At 38.6% G+C, this 21754-nt stretch overlaps 3 protein-coding genes across 7 annotated transcripts; 2 read left to right on the top strand and 1 right to left on the bottom strand.

Annotated features, from left to right (window-relative positions):
- Positions 1-1006: 1006 nt before the first annotated feature.
- zbtb3 (zinc finger and BTB domain containing 3) lies at positions 1007-5556 on the top strand. Of its 3 annotated transcripts, XM_038286596.1 has the most exons (5): positions 1007-1086; positions 1375-1511; positions 2122-2749; positions 2828-2906; positions 4234-5556. In XM_038286596.1, the coding sequence occupies exons 3-5, from the start codon at positions 2125-2127 to the stop codon at positions 5246-5248; spliced, it is 1719 nt and encodes a 572-aa protein (XP_038142524.1). In that variant the 5' UTR covers positions 1007-1086; positions 1375-1511; positions 2122-2124; the 3' UTR covers positions 5249-5556. The 3 variants fall into 3 exon arrangements, with proteins under 3 accessions (XP_038142524.1, XP_038142522.1, XP_038142523.1); XM_038286594.1 differs by having other exon boundaries at positions 2122-2906; XM_038286595.1 differs by lacking the exon at positions 1375-1511 and having other exon boundaries at positions 1023-1086; positions 2122-2906.
- A 2506-nt stretch (positions 5557-8062) lies between these two features.
- Positions 8063-13139, bottom strand: rnaseh2c (ribonuclease H2, subunit C). Of its 2 annotated transcripts, none has more exons than XM_038286522.1 (5): positions 13081-13139; positions 11216-11370; positions 10877-10989; positions 10638-10757; positions 8063-8218 (listed from the first exon to the last, which is right to left on the bottom strand). In XM_038286522.1, exons 2-5 carry the CDS (start codon positions 11367-11369, stop codon positions 8195-8197), a joined length of 411 nt encoding a protein of 136 aa, XP_038142450.1. In that variant the 5' UTR covers position 11370; positions 13081-13139; the 3' UTR covers positions 8063-8194. The 2 variants fall into 2 exon arrangements, with proteins under 2 accessions (XP_038142450.1, XP_038142449.1); XM_038286521.1 differs by lacking the exon at positions 13081-13139 and adding an exon at positions 12121-12214.
- Positions 13140-16731: 3592 nt separating this feature from the next.
- On the top strand, positions 16732-21535 carry LOC119784516 (seipin-like). 2 transcript variants are annotated; one of them, XM_038286600.1, is made up of 10 exons: positions 16732-16806; positions 17477-17735; positions 17808-17886; positions 18328-18471; positions 18547-18582; positions 19713-19847; positions 19936-20033; positions 20769-20898; positions 21010-21085; positions 21164-21535. In XM_038286600.1, the coding sequence occupies exons 2-10, from the start codon at positions 17482-17484 to the stop codon at positions 21307-21309; spliced, it is 1098 nt and encodes a 365-aa protein (XP_038142528.1). In that variant the 5' UTR covers positions 16732-16806; positions 17477-17481; the 3' UTR covers positions 21310-21535. The 2 variants fall into 2 exon arrangements, with proteins under 2 accessions (XP_038142528.1, XP_038142529.1); XM_038286601.1 differs by having other exon boundaries at positions 20997-21085; positions 21164-21303.
- Positions 21536-21754: the final 219 nt, after the last annotated feature.

Raw genomic sequence — 21754 nt, 5'->3', positions numbered from 1 at the left:
CCTTTTTGCTTTTGGTTTCTGAATTTTGTCCAAGGACCCTGCTGTTTAGTGTTATTCCTCCTTGGCTATTCCCTGAGATAAATGTAGACACGAGACTGCTTAAAATGAAAAAATGATTGGAATTTAAATGAAATAGGGATAAAGAGTGATATATATTTAAGAAACTCATATTATAGCTACCTTAAAATATATTCAGATGGTTTTAAGAATTTAAAAGGACGTGTGGGAATAGCAATATATATACCAGAGTTTAAGATATACATTTCTAAAAGAATATCAGAAATAGTGGCAATTATACTAAGCTTACAATGGGTAGAGGAGGTTAGACAAGATATGGTGGTGGTCTGTACAGATTCCAAAGCAGTTTTAGAAATGATTCAGGGAGAAGGAAATGATAGAAAATATTTATGAGAAATCCAGCACAGTCTATTTAGATTATACATAGGGGTGGCATTGATATTTGGTTATGTCTGATTCCAGCACATGAAGGTGAGGAAATGAAAAAGCAGATATATTAGCAAAAAAGGGCTTTAGAGGGAACAATAACATTACAATTCCTTTTGGGAAAGGGGAAGGGAAATCACTTATTAAGAGTAAAGAAATGGAAAAAGAGGTAAATAAGGTCTAAAAATCAGTATTAAATAGAATAATTAAGTAGAGAAAAAGAAGGGAAGAAGTAATAATCATCAGATTAACAGTGGGTCATACCTATTTAAATGACAATTTATATTTATTAGGGAGGAAACATTATGATAAATGTGAAGAATGTGGAGAAAAAGAAAATGTAGAAAATGTACTGATCAACTGTAAAACTTATGAACATGAAAGGGAGAAATTGAGAAGGATGGTTGGAAATTCAGGCCAAGAATGAAGTCTTAAAGGGATATTGGGAAATGAAGGAAATATTAAGGAAAGCATTGTTTATTTATCCACAGAAAATAAAAAAATAGAATTTGATGTAAAGTAATGTTGCTACACAGTCATGTACGGTAGGTGGCAGCATGCAGCTTAAAGTTGCTTGCAATCCGCCATAATAGAAAAGAAGAAGAAGAACCCTCTTGTTGGGAAACATAACAGTGAAAGCAGGTAAAAATAATCTACCATTTACGATAACATTAATTTCGAGATCTGTAAGATACGCTTAAACATTTCTTTGGGTCCGAAACTTGTCGGCTTCAAAGTTCCAGGTGTACATAATTTCACAGACGTTGAGCTAACTTGCTAACTAGTGATAGCGTCATTGAGCTAATGCTTGTTTCCCCCCCGTTTGCTTGCATAATATGTGGAGTAATCTGTGTTTTATGGGTTTTATACGATGTTGTAGCTTTCCTTAATTCGTTTTCTAGCTGTTAATGTATGTTGTTTTACGAAAAGGTTCGGTTCTTGGCTTTGGACTCAGAAATCCAGTCTGGTTGCCATGGAGAGGGGGATACGGTAACGTAAAGCAGCACTCTGGAGATCAGGCTGCCAGAGCAAGAGCTCGAAAAAGGAAACTTATAACTGTCCTCATCGTGAGTTTTAAACTTATATTCAACAGTTGCTACTTGATTTTTGCTACTCTATGTATACAATGTTAAATTAGATAGTAACATTAAGCACTTAAAACAAAACACACAGCCTAGCAACACTGTGGCACACCCAGCTAAGGTTAATCAGACTACAGAAGGATAGCTTGCTGATGTAGTTCTTTGTGCAACGTTTTGCTGTAATACATTTAATCCAGCCTTTCTTATGGATGTTTAATTTTTCGCAAAACACTTCCCTTTTAATAGGATGATGTAATCTGCTTCAAAGCAAAAACAGTTCAAGAATATTTTAAGGAGAATAGCTTTAAAGTGTTTACATGGCTTCCAAATTTTCCAAACCAAATTTAAATCAAGAATCTGTTGCATGTTCTGGATTGATTAATGGAAGTCCCATCACATCAGATACCAAAGGGAAAGCTCTACTTATAAGTGGTTTGGAGACATAGTTGGAAAGGTGACACCGAGCTGGATATGTGTGGAGTCAGTTTATTTGGATGAAGGATGTGAGGAAATACAAATTTCTTGCATGAATCCTGTATCTTATATGTGAAATATCCTTGTGGTGTTTCATTCTGGATCCGTTTCTGTTCCTCAGGTCATGGAATTTCCCCAGCATTCCCAGCAGCTGCTGTCGGCCCTGCGTTCCCAGCGGCAGCGGGGCTTTCTCTGTGATTGCACCGTACAAGTGGGCTCATCCCGTTTCCTGGCTCACCGGGCGGTTTTGGCCTCATGCTCACCGTTCTTTCACATGTTCTACTCGGACTCCCATGCAGGGAGCAGCACCAGCAGCTGCGTGACACTTGACAATGATATTGTCACATCTGCTGCATTTGGCGTGCTGTTGGACTTTGTCTACGAAGGTGTTTTGCATCTGGAAGAGTCTCCTCCTGTGGAGGACATCTTGGCAGCAGCGAGCTTTTTGCATATGAACGAGGTTGTAAGAGTGTGTAAGAGGCGACTGCAGAGACGAGGGCCTCTGGCTGAGGCGGACAGCACGCGCTCTGAAGAGAGGAGGCTACCAGAGGCAGATGGAGAGCCTGTGGTAGCCATGGTTGCAGACCACACAAATCCAGTGAGCACAGCTGCACCGCTTTCCTCCTCAGTCTTAGAAGTGGCAGACAGGAGTCCGGTGGAGGGTGTGAAGTCTCAGCAGAGGAGTGGTGGAGGTTCATCTAAGACACAAACTCCTCTGAGCCCTGACCTCGCTGATACTACTCAACCAGGCATGGACATCACTTCTCTGCCTCCATCCAGGGAGCTGGTGCAGACCCAGACCAACATTTCTGCCCTCCTCCCTGCAGGCCTGACTAAGATGAGCCCAGGGAGTCAAAACGAAGGATCTTCTCTTTGCAGTCCATGTAGCACCACAGAAACATACAGGTAAAACTCTATTGTTGGTTGTTTTTATCAATTTGAAGCTGATTTAAATCAAATTAATAACTAGTTTACTTGTTTTAAGCTTACAATAGAAAAAAGTATTTAAATAAAACAGGAATTATTATGTGAAGTGTCAGTTCAGTGAATAATAACAAAGAAATATGCATTTTGTTGCAGGGAGTCCAGGCTGCTTCTGTGGCTTTAGTTTTGTTTATAACTGCAAATTCCAAATCCCTGCTTACATAAACACAAAATAATTGATCCAATCATGACATGTGTATGGATGTACCAAGCTTTGAATCAGATTAAATCATTTAAGCATGTGTGGAACTGTCTAATTTTCTGGAAAAAAATGTCGCTCTTATGTTGCACACAAGCGCAGTGGAGATCATTTTTTATTTTTTTCAAAATCCATCTCTCTTTCAGAATAAAAGTTCTGTCCCATTGGGACGATTTGGATCGGTTATTTTTACATGGACACATATCGGACTGAAAATCTGATCGGATCAAATATGTTTCACGCAAACATGTCAGACTGATTCTAATCTGATTCGGAACAAAAACTGAGGCTTGTTTTAGTCGATCAACATTCCGACTGGCCACCATCTGCACACCCATTCAGACCTTTAGAGTAAAATAATCACCACTGCGCATTTGTACAACATCAGAACACTAGAAGTTCAACGCATGCTTACAGTGGGGCCAAAAAGTATTTAGTCAGCCACTGATCGTGCAAATTCTCTTACTTAGAATAATGAGAGAGGTCCCGCTGTAAATGATTTAATCTGATCAAACACTTGGTATATGTGACCCTTTTATTGTAAACAGATTTTGAATATCTGAATAACCAAGGTTTACAGTAGGTGAAGCGGGGACATTCTCTGCAACTAAGCGTAGGTATTGTTTTTAAATGCTCTCAGTAATGTACGTCTTTCAGAGGTAACATCTCTCTGTGCAGGTGAGAGAATGTCGCCACAACAGGAAAAAGGTGTTTTTAACAAACCAAAAGAGATAAAGTTGGAATTTTAAACAGTCTACAGCATCCTGCTGTATGTGTTTAGTGTTTTTTAACAGCACTATTATTGAGTCAAGCTTTACTCACTGTAAAGATGAGTTTCTGTTTCTTGTCAGAGTATGTTGGTCCGGACCTCAGAGATCTTTATAAAACGGCAAGTTTCCAAATTCAGATTGATAATTGTCAACATCTACATAAAGATTTATTCTTTTAATGTGTTACCATAGTTTACTGGAGTTCTTAGTTGGTTCCTAGTTCTTAGTTGAGATTCTTCTTTAAAACTGAGTCTGAATCTGTTTATCTGTTTGTATCCAGCTACAGTGCCATCCAGCAGCCTTCCCCCTCTTCCTCCTCCCTGATCACATTCAGACAGTCGGATGGTCGTCCTGTGGTGTCTCTCAGCCTGTCAAAATCCCTTCTTTCTGTCAGCGCCCACCCAGACCCTCTTAGACCTTCTGGTGAGCACCTCTCAGAGAATGATCACAGAAACAGAGATCAGCAGACGGTCAGGTCTATCCAAGCCCCCGCCAAACACGTCCAAACAAACTCCAGACACTCGGCACCTGAGCAGACACCGATGCAGATCAGAATTCAGAATGCCGTAACTCTCCAGAGCTCAGAGCTTCAGGCTGCTCCCCAACTGCAAACTCTTCAGCGTCCTGAGGACGAAGCAGGAGCTTCGGTTGTAGCTAGAACACGTCCTCTGGGGGGAGGAAGGACAGGCGAGGTTGAGGAGATCTTGAAAATCAAAGAGGAGGCGATTGTTATTTCTGACGAAGAGTTTGAGGAGAAAGAGGACATCGGAGAGAAAGAATCTGTGATGGATGTGGAAGAGGAGTATGAGGAGGACATCCAGGAGGAAGAGCTAAGCAGTCCGCACTTTGTCTCCACACATTCACAGGGACTCCTACAGATAACCCCTCATTCCAACGACTACTCCTTCCCCCTTTCTCCTTCGTCCTCGTCTTCAGGTGCCGGACCTTCTTCCCAGGACGCGGCCTCCCTCATTCCTCCGTCCTCGTCTCAGCAACATCATGACCCCCCCGCCTACTTCCAAGAACTCCAGGACTCCATGGGCAACTTTGTGGAAGACGTGCCCACATGCGGAGTGTGCGGGAAGACTTTTTCCTGCACGTACACTCTGAGACGCCACGCCATCGTGCACACACGCGAGCGTCCGTATGAGTGCCGTTACTGCTACAGGAGCTACACGCAGTCTGGGGATTTATACCGACACATCCGGAAGGCTCATGACCAGACGCTGCCCGCTAAACGCAGCAAGGCAGACACAGAGGGACCCCCTCTGCCGCAGCCCCCTCCTCACAGCTAACACACTCCTCTCTCAGTGGGGGAGCTCAAAACTCTTCAGTTCTGATTTTTAAATAACCCTTTTATTTATTTATTTAGTGAAGTTTTTGAAATTTCAGAACGTGCAACAATATTTTTGTTTCGTTTTCTAATGTCAACCAGAGCTGCCTTTACAGCTCTAGTTACGTTACAAGCGTTAAGATACCCCAAAATTTGATTGTTCCATGATTATAGGACCTTTAAAAATGCGACTTCCAGGTCGAAGGTTATGAATACTTCTACACTGCCTGGCTAAAAAAAAAGTCACCACCTGGATTCAACTAAGCAAATGGGAACGAGCCTCCTATTGGATAATTACTGCATGGGCGATTATCTTTCAGCTGGCAACAAGTTATTTAACCCCAACTGGTGCAATGACTTGCTTCTCATTTCCTAAACAACCATGTCGAAAGACACATCCCGTGGTTGTGGAAAAGATGTTATTCTGTTTGAGAAGGGTCAAATCATTGGCATGCATCAAGCAGAGAAAACATCTAAAGAGATTGCAGAAACTACTAAAATTGGGTTAAGAACTGTCCAACGCATTATTAAAAACTGGAAGGATAGTGGGGACCCATCATCTTTAAGGAAGAAATGTGGCCGGAAAAAAATCCTGAATGATCGTGATCAGCGATCACTTAAACGTATTGTGAGATCAAATCGACGAAAAACAACAGTAGAACTCAGGGCTATGTTTAATAATGAAAGTAAGAGCATTTCCACACGCACAATGCGAAGGGAACTCAAGGGATTGGGACTGAGCTGAGTAGCCGTAAAAAAAACCACTAATCAGTGAGGCTAACCGGGAAAAAAAGGCTTCAATTTGCTAGGGAGCATAATGATTGGACTGTGGAGCAATGGAAGAAGGTCATGTGGTCTGATGAGTCCAGATTTACCCTGTTCCAGAGTGATGGGCGAATCAGGGTAAGAAGAGAGGCAGGTGAAGTGATGCACCCACCATGCCTAGTGCCTACTGTACAAGCCTGTGGGGGCGGTGTTATGATCTGGGATTGCTGCAGTTGGTCAAGTCTAGGTTCAGCAACAGTATGTGCTCAAAGAATGAGGTCAACTGACTACCTGAATATACTGAATGACCAGGTTATTCCATCAATGGACTTTTTGTTCTCTGATGGCACAGGCACATTCCAAGATGACAATACCAGGATTCATCGGGCTCAAATTGTGAAAGACTGGTTCAGGGAGCGTGACACATCATTTTCACACATGGATTGGCCACCACAGAGTCCAGACCTCAACCTTACTGAGAATCTTTGGGATGTGCAAGAGAGGGCTTTGCGCAGCGGTCAGACTCTACCATCATCAATGCAAGATCTTGGTGAAAAATTAATGCAACACCGGATGGAAATAAATCTTTTGACATTGCTGAATCTTATCGAAAGAATGCCATAGCAAATGCGTGCCATAATCAAAGGTAAAGTCAGTCCAGAGTGACCTTTTTTTTTTGGCGGCGACTTTTTTTTTTTGGCCAGGCAGTGTATAAGGCACTGTACAGAGGATGAAAAGTGAATATTATTCAGTGTGTATCCCCCTTGTGTAAACTATATGGAATACTGTTTAAAATACTACGAGGAGGTGGGGAATAATGTATAATTGGCATTAAAGCTAAAAAAGTATTTTTAAAGAATAAATTTACTCATGTTTTGTCACAGACAGCGTTGTCCTAACTTTAAATAAAAACAAGTTAACTGTTTAGTTTGTATTTTCAGGTTTGAAACACCAAGCAAACTCATCCAAAGGGTCCACTTCCGCACTAAGGTCAATGTTTGGTACATTGTCCAAAATTAATTTAAGAAAGGGTTTTCAAAAGATTAAAACAGGTAAAAACCAGTTTTAAAGACCAAAAACGCCCTGCTCCTGACAGCTGTGGCGCCTGAAACCATCCAGTTTTCTCATTAAGCTCAAAAACAAAACATGAGGCACTGTTTTAGTCTTAGATTGCCTAATGTAGACATATTGGTGTGATAGTCATTAAAAAAACTTATTTTACTTCTCTGCTACTCTTTGTAATACATGAGGATTATTTTATAGTTTAAGTTGGTTGCATTGAATGTTAGTCATAGTGAATTCAGCTAAGTACTGCATTGTAACATTATACAGCAAGTCTTTACCACAGCGAGCGAAAAGCAGTCAAATTAGTTCCTATATAAGTTGTAATGCATATTTGTGTCCTGTTGCTATGACGATTTGCCAGCAGATTTAGATGGAGATCATTTCAGTGTTGTGCCGTTTCGTGATGACAGGATGCAGCTGAAAGCAAAGTTTGAAAGTCTGTCACATAAAAGGTTTAATATCTTCTTCCTTTCAACTGTTTTTGATGCATCACCTGCATTTTTTTCCTCCATTTCATCATTTGAGTAAGAAACCATCCCTTAAAAGTCAAGACAATCCTTTAAAGTTGAGATGGATTCACTGAACACCTGCACTTTGATTGGACCAACACACTTCTAACTGTTCTTCACTTCCTCCTCCTCTGGCGCTCGTTCACCTTCGGGTTGAACCCCAGATGAAGGGTAGATAATCCACTTAATGTTTGCCTTATCTTTAATGTCTTTGTATGTGCCTGATGGTGGAATTTATTGTTCTGTACGGTTTTACATGTTTTGAGACACTTTCTGTAATAAAAAATAATTTAAACTGATGTTCTTAGTGGATCGAGGGTTTCGTGAGTGCCGATGTTCAGCATCCAAATGTCACCTTGTGAATAAATGGTGTTCTGCAGCAAAGAACCTTTGGTTGTGTTTTACTAATCAAAAGAATTCCCTTTACCCAGAGTAAGTGGGTTTTTCCTCTTTATTTACAAAACAACACGTACAAAAACTATTGTTTGGGACAGTAATACTACTCAGGTTATCGTTGGGTTATAGGCAGCGATGTGGGTGTTCAGTTGGGATGATGTAATGAGAAAGTTTCAGTCTTCAACTGTTCCATGGATCTGTGAAGAGAGAAGACATCAGCATCAGCCAGAAGTCATATCCTCTTAGAAAAGTTTTTTTATTCCCGAGTAAACCGTTTCTAGAAGTGTGAGACAGTTTAGTCAGTAGTTGTATCCACACTCATGGCTTAGGATGTTAAAAAGTTTGGGATACATTTATTTCACTAGATTTTAAAAACAAAAGGAGGCACAGCCCCGAATTTAGATGTGAATTTTCTCTCCTTAATATATGCACTTACAACCCAGCTAATCTTACCAGGCATCACCACAACCAAGTCAGTGTTTAAAATCTTCCCAGAAGCCTTGATATTAGCCTGCTGTATCAAAGCCCAAACATTTTTTCCACTTAAAATGCCGCGTTGTGTCCAGGTTTCTGTCACCCTCATTTAAAAAGGACATAATCCTGAACCTGATGTAGAATCCCTGGTCCAGCCAGCAGTACTGCAGCACAGCGGAACTCAGCAGCTGTATAAGTGGACAATTTGTGTACTTCTTTATCAGATGGGGAAAAAGATAGGGTCGCATGCTGACAGTAACTAGACATCTGTTAAGAGGAGTCAAATCAAGCCTTTCATACACAAACTAATAAATGTAAAGCATGGCAGAGGCTGCATCATGCTGTGGGGCCGTTTCTCTAAAGCCAGGACTTGTCACATTTCTAACCAATCTGAGGGAGCCTGGTTCTTTATTACAAGTTTGATTCACATTCATAACTTTTATTATCATACAGAATCTGACTCATGGAGTCCAGACTTATCTGATGTTTGATTTACTAGAGATTATTAAGGTCACCCAGGAAAAAAAATGTGAGGCTTTTAACAATGTTTACCTTTTTTAGGATTAAGTATGTAACAACAAGAACATAATTTAAACTTTGATTCAAATGCAGAGAAAACTTATACAAAGAGAAGATGACACGGCCACAGCCTGCTTTAAGCAAGATGGAACCTTTATTTAAAAAAAAAAAAATAATTCTAATAAAGATTAATTTTACATAAGATTTAAAGGAATAGTACACCCAAAACATGATTAGCCTTCATTTTCTACTCACCCCTATGCTGAACAACACTCTGGAGTACTTTTTTGATATCTCAAATGCATCTGGAGATCTGGGAGGCTTCTTGCTGTCTGCTGACATTCAAATAATGGAGGTCTACGGCGCCCGAGACAGAAAGGTCCATAAAAGTCCACAAAAAACGTGTCAATATTCCTCCATACTGCTCGTCCAATGTATTCCAAGTGTCCTGAGTGGGTAGCATCCAGAATTTACTCGAAACGAAGTCATTTAGAATGTTTTTAGAGCATAAACAGTAGTGTATAGGACTTCCTGAAAGCGCGCACATGCGCGTTCACGACGCTACGGAAGCCGGCAGACCAAACCAGATGAAAGTGCGCATTCAGCGTCTGCTCTGCCGATAATGCAAGCGTAGAAGAAGAAATGTGCTGTTTACCTGTGCAAAGAAAGAAACAACGAAAGAAAAATGTCTGAGGACTTCAGTGTTGAGGAAGGGCATGAGTTCTTTGCCGAGCTGAATGCGCTGGTTTGGTCTGCCGGCTTCTGTAGCGTCGTGAGCGTGCATGTGCGCGCTTTCAGGAAATCCTATACACTACTGTTTATGCTCTAAAAACATTCTAAATGACTTCGTTTCGAGTAAATTCTGGATGCTACCCACTCAGGACACTTGGAATACATTGGATGAGCAGTATGGAGGAATATTGACACGTTTTTTGTGGACTTTTATGGACCTTTCTGTCTCGGGCACCATATACCTCCATTATTTGAATGTCAGCAGACAGCAAGAAGCCTCCCAGATCTCCAGATGCATTTGAGATATCAAAAAAGTACTCCAGAGTGTTGTTCAGCATGGGGGTGAGTGGAAAATGAAGGCTAATCATGTTTTGGGTGTACTATTCCTTTAAGTAACTCTGTTTAAGCCCTAAAAACCTTCTGATTGGATGAGGATATAGGCATAATTCATTTTTTTCTCCATATTTTAGCTTCCTAACCAAATCGAACTGGGGAATATTTTCTTAAACATCTTGAGTTTTCTATTCTTGAAATACATTTTTGACTTTATATTGTTTATACTACTACTGTAATAGGAAAGAAAACACATTTTTACCTGCTTTGTGACCCTAATCCTCATTTGTATCTATTCAATCATACTCTTTAGAGATAAATTGAAGTTAAAGTTTTCTGTGTATTTTTTTTTCTCTATTGGGAACAATTTTAACATTTCCTGTCAGGCTACAACTCCTCTAATCATTCTAGATTTCTGAACAATTAGAGGTTTATTTCACTGTTTGTTTGGACTGGCTCTGGAACTTCACTGAAGCTTATTTCCAGGTAGAACTGATATTGTTTTATCTTGTTTCCCCCTGCATTGTTCTTTTACAGCCAACTCCATAAACGACTTACAGCCTCAGCCAGCTCCGGCCAGTCCATCGCCATCACCACGGTATCATCTGAAGTGGGAGGAGTCTCTAGGTTCCAGTAGGTCAGCTTGTTGAACACTGAGCTCACCTTAACCGTCCTGTCCTGGAGATGCAACATGTATACACAGAGAATGAATCCCTTTAACACTTATGCTAGTATCTGATATTACTCCTTTCCTGGACAGTAAATTCCGGTGTGTACAGTCTCCATTATTACTTTACCTGCTGGTCAGAGCCATGGCGGTCGACTTCCTTTAGGACCAGGCCTGTGTAACCCTGAGGACAGCTGATCTCTTGTCCCTTTAACCCACGTCCTCTGAAAGACACCGTCTTCTCTGCAAGTGGATAGATGCATTGGTTATAACCAGGGACCTCAGTCTATTTTATTAGGAGAGCACCATAAAGTGGTGCATAACTGTGGAATGGAAGGAGAATTACAGGTTTACTGCATAAAAAAAACGATTTTAAACTCTGTAAGATGAACGCAGGAGCAGCGTTAAGTTGTCCTGGTAGATGGGCATTATCAATGACAAGCAGGGGACTAGAATCTGTTTGTTGTACCCGTTTTGTGCTCTTTAATCGTAGCTGTGAAATACTGGGAGACCTGGGCCAACCCGTTGTGCTCGATCTCGCAGGGCATGAGGTGGACTGGGGCTTTTTCTGCCCCTCTCAGCGAGGACAGATGGAGACGAGTAACGCTGGCGTTACAGGACATCCTGCAACCAGAGAGGACAAATGAACACAATCCGGTCTAGAAAACCCTAAGAGATGAGATAACTTTGCCATTTTCATCATGATTAATTTCTACACTACAGAGAGTGTTCATATTTCTATCTGATGCTTGTGCAATGTATAATGTACAATTTACTATTTATGTTTGACACCCAGTTCAATAACATATATATATATATATATATATATATATATATATATATATATATATATATATATATATATATATATATATATATATATATATATATATCCATATCCAACTATATAAATACCCATGTAAACACCCTATGCAATAACTCTGTATAATGATACCACTATAAAAAATAAATAAAAAAAGCTGTTATATGTGGACGCACTGTATATACTGTACATTTCTTCACTGTGAGATCAATAAAGTCAATCAATCAAAATTAAGCTGTGTGGAAAATATATCAGCAAGAGTTTCAGTCCTAAACAGAATAATAAAATCAGTGAGGGATCTATTTGGTTGTTTTTTTTATGTTTTTTTTTTTTGCCGTTTGTATATTTTCATATATATATTTTTGTTTTTGGAAAAGTTAGTTTCCAAGAAATAAAAAAAGAAAAAGACAGAATCGTTTCCGGAATGTCCTTACATAAACAAAAATAGGATTCGGTATCAAATAAAGCCCGTTTAGTATTAGCTTTGTTTGAATATTACTAACACGAAGAGAAAAACCTGAAATTCATAAAATATCATGCAGTCAGTTTACCTTTCAGCTGTTTTCTACATGCAACAGGATGTCTGGAGCCTTTTCCGGCTACAGTCTTCTTCTCTTGTTGAAAAAGAGTTTGGCGCGGTGTTGCTACTCGGTAAGAGTATATCGCCCCCAAGTGGTCGGAGAAAATCCTCCTCTATTCTAGAGGATCAAATGGGAAGTTTGGCTCTTTCCTTTTTTCTTCTTCTTGTAGCGTTTTATGGCGGTTGGCAAACGAGTTAAACAAGGAAGTAGGAAACAACACTCACCTCCAGAAAAAAGAAAAAAAATACTTTCCTTTGTTCACCTGTGTTCCAAATTTAATTTGGGTGGTGGGTGAGAGGAACAAATCCCAAAAAGAAAAGAAAAAAAAAAAAAAAAAAAAAATATATATATATATATATATATATATATATATATATATATATATATATATATATATATATATATATATATATATATATATATATATATATATATATATATATATATATCCATATCCAACTATATAAATACCCATGTAAACACCCTATGCAATAACTCTGTATAATGATACCACTATAAAAAATAAATAAAAAAAGCTGTTATATGTGGACGCACTGTATATACTGTACATTTCTTCACTGTGAGATCAATAAAGTCAATCAATCAAAATTAAGCTGTGTGGAAAATATATCAGCAAGAGTTTCAGTCCTAAACAGAATAATAAAATCAGTGAGGGATCTATTTGGTTGTTTTTTTTATGTTTTTTTTTTTTGCCGTTTGTATATTTTCATATATATATTTTTGTTTTTGGAAAAGTTAGTTTCCAAGAAATAAAAAAAGAAAAAGACAGAATCGTTTCCGGAATGTCCTTACATAAACAAAAATAGGATTCGGTATCAAATAAAGCCCGTTTAGTATTAGCTTTGTTTGAATATTACTAACACGAAGAGAAAAACCTGAAATTCATAAAATATCATGCAGTCAGTTTACCTTTCAGCTGTTTTCTACATGCAACAGGATGTCTGGAGCCTTTTCCGGCTACAGTCTTCTTCTCTTGTTGAAAAAGAGTTTGGCGCGGTGTTGCTACTCGGTAAGAGTATATCGCCCCCAAGTGGTCGGAGAAAATCCTCCTCTATTCTAGAGGATCAAATGGGAAGTTTGGCTCTTTCCTTTTTTCTTCTTCTTGTAGCGTTTTATGGCGGTTGGCAAACGAGTTAAACAAGGAAGTAGGAAACAACACTCACCTCCAGAAAAAAGAAAAAAAATACTTTCCTTTGTTCACCTGTGTTCCAAATTTAATTTGGGTGGTGGGTGAGAGGAACAAATCCCAAAAAGAAAAGAAAAAAAAAAAAAAAAAAAAAAAAAAAAAAAAAATATATATATATATATATATATATATATATATATATATATATATATATATATATATATATATATATATATATATATATATATATATATATATATATATATATATATATATATTCAAAACCCAAAAAATTGTATGTAGCAAACATTTTTAAACATTGCTATTTATTATTTTTTCTGCTTCTTAAGCTTTAGACGTTTTAGTAATCTTATACAGTTATCTTCATCAATAGTTCACGCTGGTTTTAAGGGGAGTTTCATACTTTTTTTCTTAAAGTTGGCTTATGTTTCAGACATTTGCAGTCTTGTGCTGTCCATTTCCCAAAAAATCAAAGGTATCTTTTTATTTTGTAGACTAGGTTTAAAAACCTATACATTATATTTAAGAGGACTTTTGACTTTTAACAAAACTTTATTTGCTAAATCATAACAATACAATCAATTATTTATATAAAACAAGTGTCAATTTAAAATCTCTATTTATGTAAAAACACGTGTCAGCTAAAAAAAAACACTTAAATGAAAAACTTGTTATATTGTAATTCTCCATCATCTGACACAGTACATAAAATTTTGTTAAAACCCCACAAGTGCATAAAAGCCTCAGTGTTTTGTGTGGCTCTGTAGAAGGGAAACTCCAGCCTTATTCTGGCTTTAATGTTGCACTTCCACCAATATTTAAGAAGAGAACCAAGAAGAAGAAAAAAAATAACAATATAAGTAAAATTATGAGATGTACAGAATCAATGCACATATTTAAGTGGTGTGAAGATGTATTAACCTATAGTGACCCATCTTCTGACTGACCTCAGTTTGGCACCTGTTGTTAACACAACACACAACTTATCCCAATGCCACTAAATCACAAATTACTATACATGGAAATAATGGGACAAGAATTAAGAAACACATAAAAGGGTTTTAAACTAAGAGCTTTGAAGTAATTCTTATGGAGCACATGTAAGATATGCTTTACTGCAGGCTTGGGCACAAAACCACTTTAGTTCTTTTATCCTCATACTGACATTCCCCCAATCACACCCTGCACCTGCAGTTAAGTGCCTTATTGAAAGATAAAACAGCACATTAAGCAAGAAACTCGACTGAAGCTCAAAATCTTTAACTGCAAGACAACAACTCTACACACTGAGCCACAGTTTCCTACAGAAGATGACTCTAAAGCTTGTAACTTCTTGTCTATGTAATTCAAAATGTTAACCTGTTACATAGACAGTTTATCCTGCAGTTGATCAGGTACAATGACAGATCATGTAAAAAGGCAAAAGTTACACTGAAAGGTTTGACCAAATTTAGCCCTGAAGATCCGCTCAGAAACTACAGGTCATTCTGAGAAGTGCAGTGGCAGGAAGACATCGTAACAATCTGAACTGGTCTTCCTAGAAAAATGAAACCCCAAAATCCCACGAGAAAGGGACAGTTATTCTTTTCTTGCTACTCAAGTGGCATTACTTGCCAGAGGGGATGTTACAAACAGCTATCAATGCAGTGGCCACAAGCCTACGTTTGTGATTGGGTTTCTATGTCATAACATTTCTGAAAAGTGCTTTTTTTTTTTTTTTTTTTTTTAGAAATATCACAACAAAATATTCAGTTGCAACGCAATAATTCACATTTCTGAACACAGGACACCCATCCTCACAGCAAGCTTTATTTAGCACAGGGCTTTATTGGTCCATACATTTTGATTAAACTAATCCTTTATATCAATCAGTCACCTCATCGGAATATAAAAAAGACAAAAGATAATAAAGTATAAAACCCTGATGATATTTTTGATCAGCACCTGTCATTCAAATCTCTTGTCGAGCTGGTTTCTCAAATTTCCTTCTTTTATCTCTGGAATATTGCATAAATTAGAACCATCCTGTCCAGGGGTGATGCTGAGAAACTAGTCCATGTATTTGTTACTTCAAGGCTGAACTACTGTAATTCTTCACCATCAGGAAGTCCACAAATTACTGTTAAAAGTTTTCAGTTGATCCACAATTCTGATGAAAATTAAAAACATAGATCATATCTCTCCTATCCAAGCTTCTCTTCATTGGCGTCCTGTGAAATCCAGAATAGAATCTTAGATCCTCGTCTCACGTTTAAAACCCCATATAACCAAACAGCTTCTTTCAACTAAGGATAATCTCTAAACTAAGGAACATGGTCTCGAGGCATGATCTGGAACTTATAATTCATGCCTTTTGTTTCTTTGCGTTTAGACTATTGTAATAGTTTGTTTTCATGTCTGAACAAGAAGGAGCTTTCTTGACTGCAATTTGTGCAAAACTCTGCAGCGAGAATTCTGACCCATAAAATAAAACAACTCAGTGCAGTGTCCATATAATCTGTAATTCTCCTTGCATGAATTATAATAAAGCTATTTATATGTATAAATCAAGTGGAACACTGTGGCGATAGCCGTACTGCTCCACTTGTGAAAGCAAAATCTGTTGGGCTCTGTTTGGCATCAAGACAATTATTCTTATTGCCACATCGCCAGACAGGACACTTAAAAAGAAAAATAAATTTAAAGACAGAGCTGTCCAATGCTAAGAAAAGAAATTCTGTGTTTGATTTAATTCAGGTTTGATTTAAATGTTTACAAATCAAATCTCACACAGACAAGGAAAGGTGAAAATAAATTCATAATGTCGATATGGTGGAAGACAATGCCTAGTGCAGAAGTGTGCCTTCTTTAATTTTCACAGATTGGTAACCCTAATATGATGTATTTTTGTTAAACTCGGAGGTGGACTGTGCATATACTGTACTTCCTGTCATGCAAAGGATTGTGGGCAACCGTAACAGTTCCAAAGGGAAACAGAGAACAATCACAGTAGAATTCACCTTTCACCAGTTTTTGTTTTTGAGAGAATAATTGGTGGATTGAATGCAGGTGGGTGAAGAAGAAACAGAACAGGTGGTCAGATGGTAATGAGAGAAAATCAGAGAAGCAAAACAGACAGAAAGTAAACTAAAAGAAAAATAAGATAAAGGGAGGCAAATAAAGCAACTATTATAAGAAAATTCAAAGATCTTAAGATAAAACTATTTCATATTGTAAATCAAAATCAAGGCAACAACTTCAAATCTATAAAACTGATACATTTAAATGAAAACTGACATAATCAAAAAAAGCTTAAAGATAACATTTATTTTTAATGCTGTTTGAGCTCTAAGCAGCTTTGTAGATGTGGGCTGGACTAAACTCCATCCAATGACAGATGATAAGATGCTTAGGGGAGTTGTTTTTACATTTCACCAAGATCATTTTGCACAGAGAGACTTCGGGGAGAAGTTTCCTAACAGCGCTTAGTCGGCCAAGACAAACCGGCGGTGAGTTGCTGATCTTAAAAAGGGCGACTGGAAACCTATTCCTGCTGGTTTATAGCTTTACATTTCAAAAGAACTCAGTGACTTTATGTTTTCCTCTTCATTTTTTTCCTTTTTAGATATGAACTGTCTAATTAGAATGATAAATTCAAGAACTTGCGTTAAAAGTCCCTGATCCATGAACTTTAACATACTCAGTCACAAACATTCAGTTTTATCTTTGAGAAAATGACTGCAAGGCTGGAAAGCGGTCTACCTTAGCAGTCTCTTCTGTAAATCAGATCAAAACTTTCTTGTTCAAACAGGTTTATAGCACTTGATTTAATCATGAAGTTCTTGGTTTTCTGTGCAGCAATTTTTGATAGTTCTGTTTGTGAAATGGATAAACTTTATATCCAGTGAAGTCGGACTGGAGGCTGATTCTTGGCCCAGTTTGGAGTCATCTGATGTAAGCAGCCTCACAGTGGGACTTGGATTGGACTCGGGGGTTTTCAGTGATCTCATTTCTTAGAAGGCTTTTGCTCTTCCTTTGTAACTGATTATTTCTGTGTGAAGCTTTATGAGAGTAAGCTTTATTTCTGAAATATTTCACAAGTGTCATCATGTGCTTATTGGGTCAGCGTTATTCTTTTTAGTTTCCCTGCTCTGCTACCCTGCATTTCTTTAATTTCAGATCTTATGGATCAGGAAAACCATCTGGCCTCAGAGGAAGATGTCGGAGAACCTTTGGTCATAATCGGTCAGATTCTGCTAAGGCTCCAGCAAACAGTGATTCTGGGAATCTCACGAGCACGTCAGAGAGTCCTGCAGGGCTTAACTGTGTTCTCCATTGTGATTCTTCTCCTTTTGATCGCTGCTTTTTTATATGGGACCTTCTACTTCTCCTACATGCCCAAAGCTGCTTTTTCTGCACCGGTGTACTATTATTACAGGTGGGTAAAATGCAGCTGCAAAGGACCCATAATACCGCACATTTTTTATGAAATACCTTTATTTGATTACAGGACAGACTGTGAGTCACCATCATCTTTCTGGTGCTCTTATCCTGTGGCTAATGTCTCTTTGATGAGAAGCAAGAACTATGTATGTACACAGGATCTCTGATTATTGCTTTCTATGTCATTCTCCTCCCTTCCCTGAGTATTGAAGTTCAGTTTTGCCTGTGGATCCTTGTTGAATTCTACTGTTACATTGCCTTTTATTTTCTGTAATTCTTCCCCGTACTGCTTTTCTTCTTTTATTTCCTTCTCATGATTAATTCTTCATTATGCACATTCCACACTCATGTCTGTGTTTTGGTCCTAAAAAACACTATAGAACATAAAAGCTCCACACAGTTTCCTCGATTTCCGTTTGTTATTATGGAAATTGAAAACCACATTGCCTTGTTGTGATACTCTGGGTTATTTAATAATTTAAAATCCCAATACAATATGTGTCACTTGTGATTTCAATATGTGACAAAGTGCATGAACATTTAAGCAACCAAATGTATACATTCTGATCATTTTCTGGTTGTCGTAGGCGCTGACATTTGGCCAGGCGTATCGGATGTACTTGCAGCTGGAGATGCCTGACTCCCCCGCCAATCATGAGGTTGGAATGTTCATGATCAAGACTACCTGTTTCTCCCAGGGTGGAGACAAACTTGCTTCCTCTGCTCGCACCGTAAGCCCTACTCTTGGTTTCTGCTCTAAAAATGATAATTTTCTGCAGTGATTCTTAAAGTCATGTGTTTTTCAGGCAAGTCAGCTGCAGAAGGCGTCCAGCTCTCGTTTTGTGAGTACAGCCTTGATCTGTATTAACTTTAATCATAGCCGCAATGTGTGCTGGTCAGAGCTGCTTGTTCTTATGACGAGCTTGTTTTGACTCAGATCCCTGAGTGAATGACACAGAAGGTGTTTTTATGCTACCAAAAAGCATGTGTATATTTTCAGTTAAAGTATTATCCATCTATCCATCTTCTCCCGCTTATTCCATTGCTGTACCTATCTCTGGCAGTCTATCTGCGAGAGGCGGAGTACACCCTGAACACAGGTCTCTGTTGCAGGGCAACACAGAGACATACAACCATGCACACAATTTAGAGATGCTAATTAACGGTCATGTTTTTTGACAGTGGTAGGAAGCTGGAGTACCCGGAAAGAACCCATGCATGCACATGGTGAACATGCAAACTCCATGCATAAATACCCTGGCCCGGGAATTGAACCAAGAACTTTGTTGCTGCAAAACAACAGTGCTACAAACTGCATATTTTTATTTGATGTTTAATTAAGTATTTATTTTGTAATGCCTTAATTGAACTGGAGTACAGGATCTTTTGGGGGGTTTAAAGGGTAAAAATAAGATGTGACTCTGAAGACATTGTCTTACATCTGAAGTATACTCACTATTGGATTTAAGTGAGCTGTTTGTATATTTCACTTTAGTGAGACACTTAATCCCATGCAACAATGAAAGATTTTAACCAGCTATGGTGCAAAGAACGAGTAGGAAGAAATTTACATATTGGGTTTAATTCTGACAAAATCTGCTGCTGGATCTGTTTATCTTGTTCATGATTTTAAATTCTGAAATGTGTTGGCATTTTGAAAAAAAAGTCTTTGAATATAGGAGAATGAGAACGTTTAAGTTGATCATCAATGCAAACTTTTTCCATGGCAGTTTCAGTTCCCACACCTGAGCGAAGATGAGAAAATGACCCTGGATGATTGACAAACACTGCGTAAAGAATCCTGTCCTATATTCCTTTATTTCTATTTAATCCTCAGCTAAATAAATGAGGTTAAATAAAATATTACAGCTGCAATGAACAAATCTGTTTCAGGGATTTCTACATATTTTTAAAGGGCTGCCAACATATTTACAACCTCTGTATATAAAATGTGTAGCGTTGTTGTGTTTAGGGAATGCTGCGGTACCAATCCGACCTGCTGAAGACTCTGGGAACGCTACTCTTCCTCCCTGCCTTTCTGAGCGGAGCAGCTGAGCAGAAGCAGGTTGTGGACGTGGAGCTCTTCTCAGAGTTCGTAGATGACCCAGTGAGTGACAGTTAAGAAGTGAATTCCTTCAGTTTCTGGCACTAAAAACAAGTAAATTAAAGCTGATGTTTCCTTTGTTTGTTTTCAGTATGCCCCATCAGTCACAGTAGTCATTGAGGTCCTATCTAGCAGGGTCCAGATCTACTCCTCTCAACTGTATGTGCATGCCCATTTCACCGGCTTGAGGTGAGATAGATTGGTCTATGAAAGGATAATGAAATAAACTCAACTTTCTGAATAAATAGGATCAAATGATTTAACAATGAGGAAAAATACTTTTATCCAAACCCAGATTTGTTGAGGGGGCTGGTTTTTCCCCATAATAATAATAATAATTTAACTTTATTGATCTCACAATGGAGAAATTTACCTATGCATTTAACCCATCCCCTCGGGGAGCAGTGGACTGCCCTCGTAGGGCACCTAGGAAGCAATGTGGGGTTAAGGGTCTTGCTCATAGCCCCAGAGTGGCAGTCCGCAGAAATGGGGCTCGAACTCAGAACCTCAGGATTCCAAGCCCAATAACCTAAGCACTAGGCCGCCACTCCCTCATTAAATCATCATTTTAAATTTTAACTTTGTATTTACTCTGGTTATCTTTGTTTGAGACAATAACATAAAACAAAAAAAGGATCTTTTTGAAAGCTCTGTCGACCATTTCAAACAATGTAATGATTTTAATATAGCTTGAGGGAGTCATAAAACACCATTTAGGGGCTGGAAAAAGATTTTAAGAATCTTTCTGATGAGATCTTTGGGGTGTTAGGAGGTCCAAAAGGAAAGAAATTAACAGGAAAATTAATAACTAATTAATAACTTTCTCGTAAATAAATATACCATTTATATATTTGTTTTAAAAATTAGGCATCAGTTTTCAACAGTATACTATCTTTAATTGTTTTTTTTCCCTCTTTTTCTCAGATATTTGCTGTTTTACTACCCCATCCTGTCAGCCCTTATAGGCGTGGCTAGTAACTTCACCTTCCTCAGCTTCCTCTTCATCCTGAGCTACATCAGTCAGCTGTTGAGACTGCAGCAAAAGCCTGAACAGGTGAGGGGAAGCAAGACTTTAGACCAGACAACCTCATGTTTACAAGGCTTATCGAATTCAAATCTGTTGCTGTGTAATAAGTCTGATCTATCTCTGAGGTCCATGTTACAGCTCACAACCAATGGACACCAGCCAGAGTGGAATGATGTGAATAACCAGCCTGGGAAAGAAAAGGGTCTCAGTACAGGTGATAAGAAATGAGACGGTCTAGCACAGCCACTCATAACCTTAACTCACCTGACTGGTGGTATAAACTCTTTTACAGATACTGCAGAGCGACTGGGCCCCCTGCAAACTGATTCCACAGACCTAAGTGAGGATGAGCGCCACCTGCAGCTTAGCAGCAACACAGACACACAGAACCAACATGCACTTAATCAGGGAGACATGTACCAATCCAAGGCAGCCTAATGAGTTTTAGCCCAAAACTCATACAGAGAATTCTGTAAAAGTTTCAAGATTTCAAAATTGAAGTATAGAAATGTTTTCCCTAAACTTTGCTTCATATACTGGGAATCCCATCTCCAGACTGTGGTTCAGCTTTTTACTGGGAGAAACTTGTGCTTTGAATTGACTCCCCATAAATACTTTATATTTTCTGATCGTATGAGGGTTTGTGTTATGAATTCGGAAGTAAGGAAACTGAAATGGAAAGGATGGATGGATGGATGGATGGATGGATGGATGGATGGATGGATGGATGGATGGATGGATGGATGGATGGATGGATGGATGGATGGATGGATGGATGGATGGTTGGATGGATGGATGGATGGATGGATGGATGGATGGATGGATGGATGGATGGATGGTTGGATGGATGGATGGATGGATGGATGGATGGATGGATGGATGG

Source organism: Cyprinodon tularosa, unplaced genomic scaffold (assembly GCF_016077235.1).
Source record: "Cyprinodon tularosa strain WSP-4 unplaced genomic scaffold, ASM1607723v1 ctg228, whole genome shotgun sequence".
NCBI lineage: Eukaryota > Metazoa > Chordata > Actinopteri > Cyprinodontiformes > Cyprinodontidae > Cyprinodon > Cyprinodon tularosa.
Note: the sequence above shows the minus strand (reverse complement) of the source record. Positions and strands in the feature narration are given on the sequence as shown.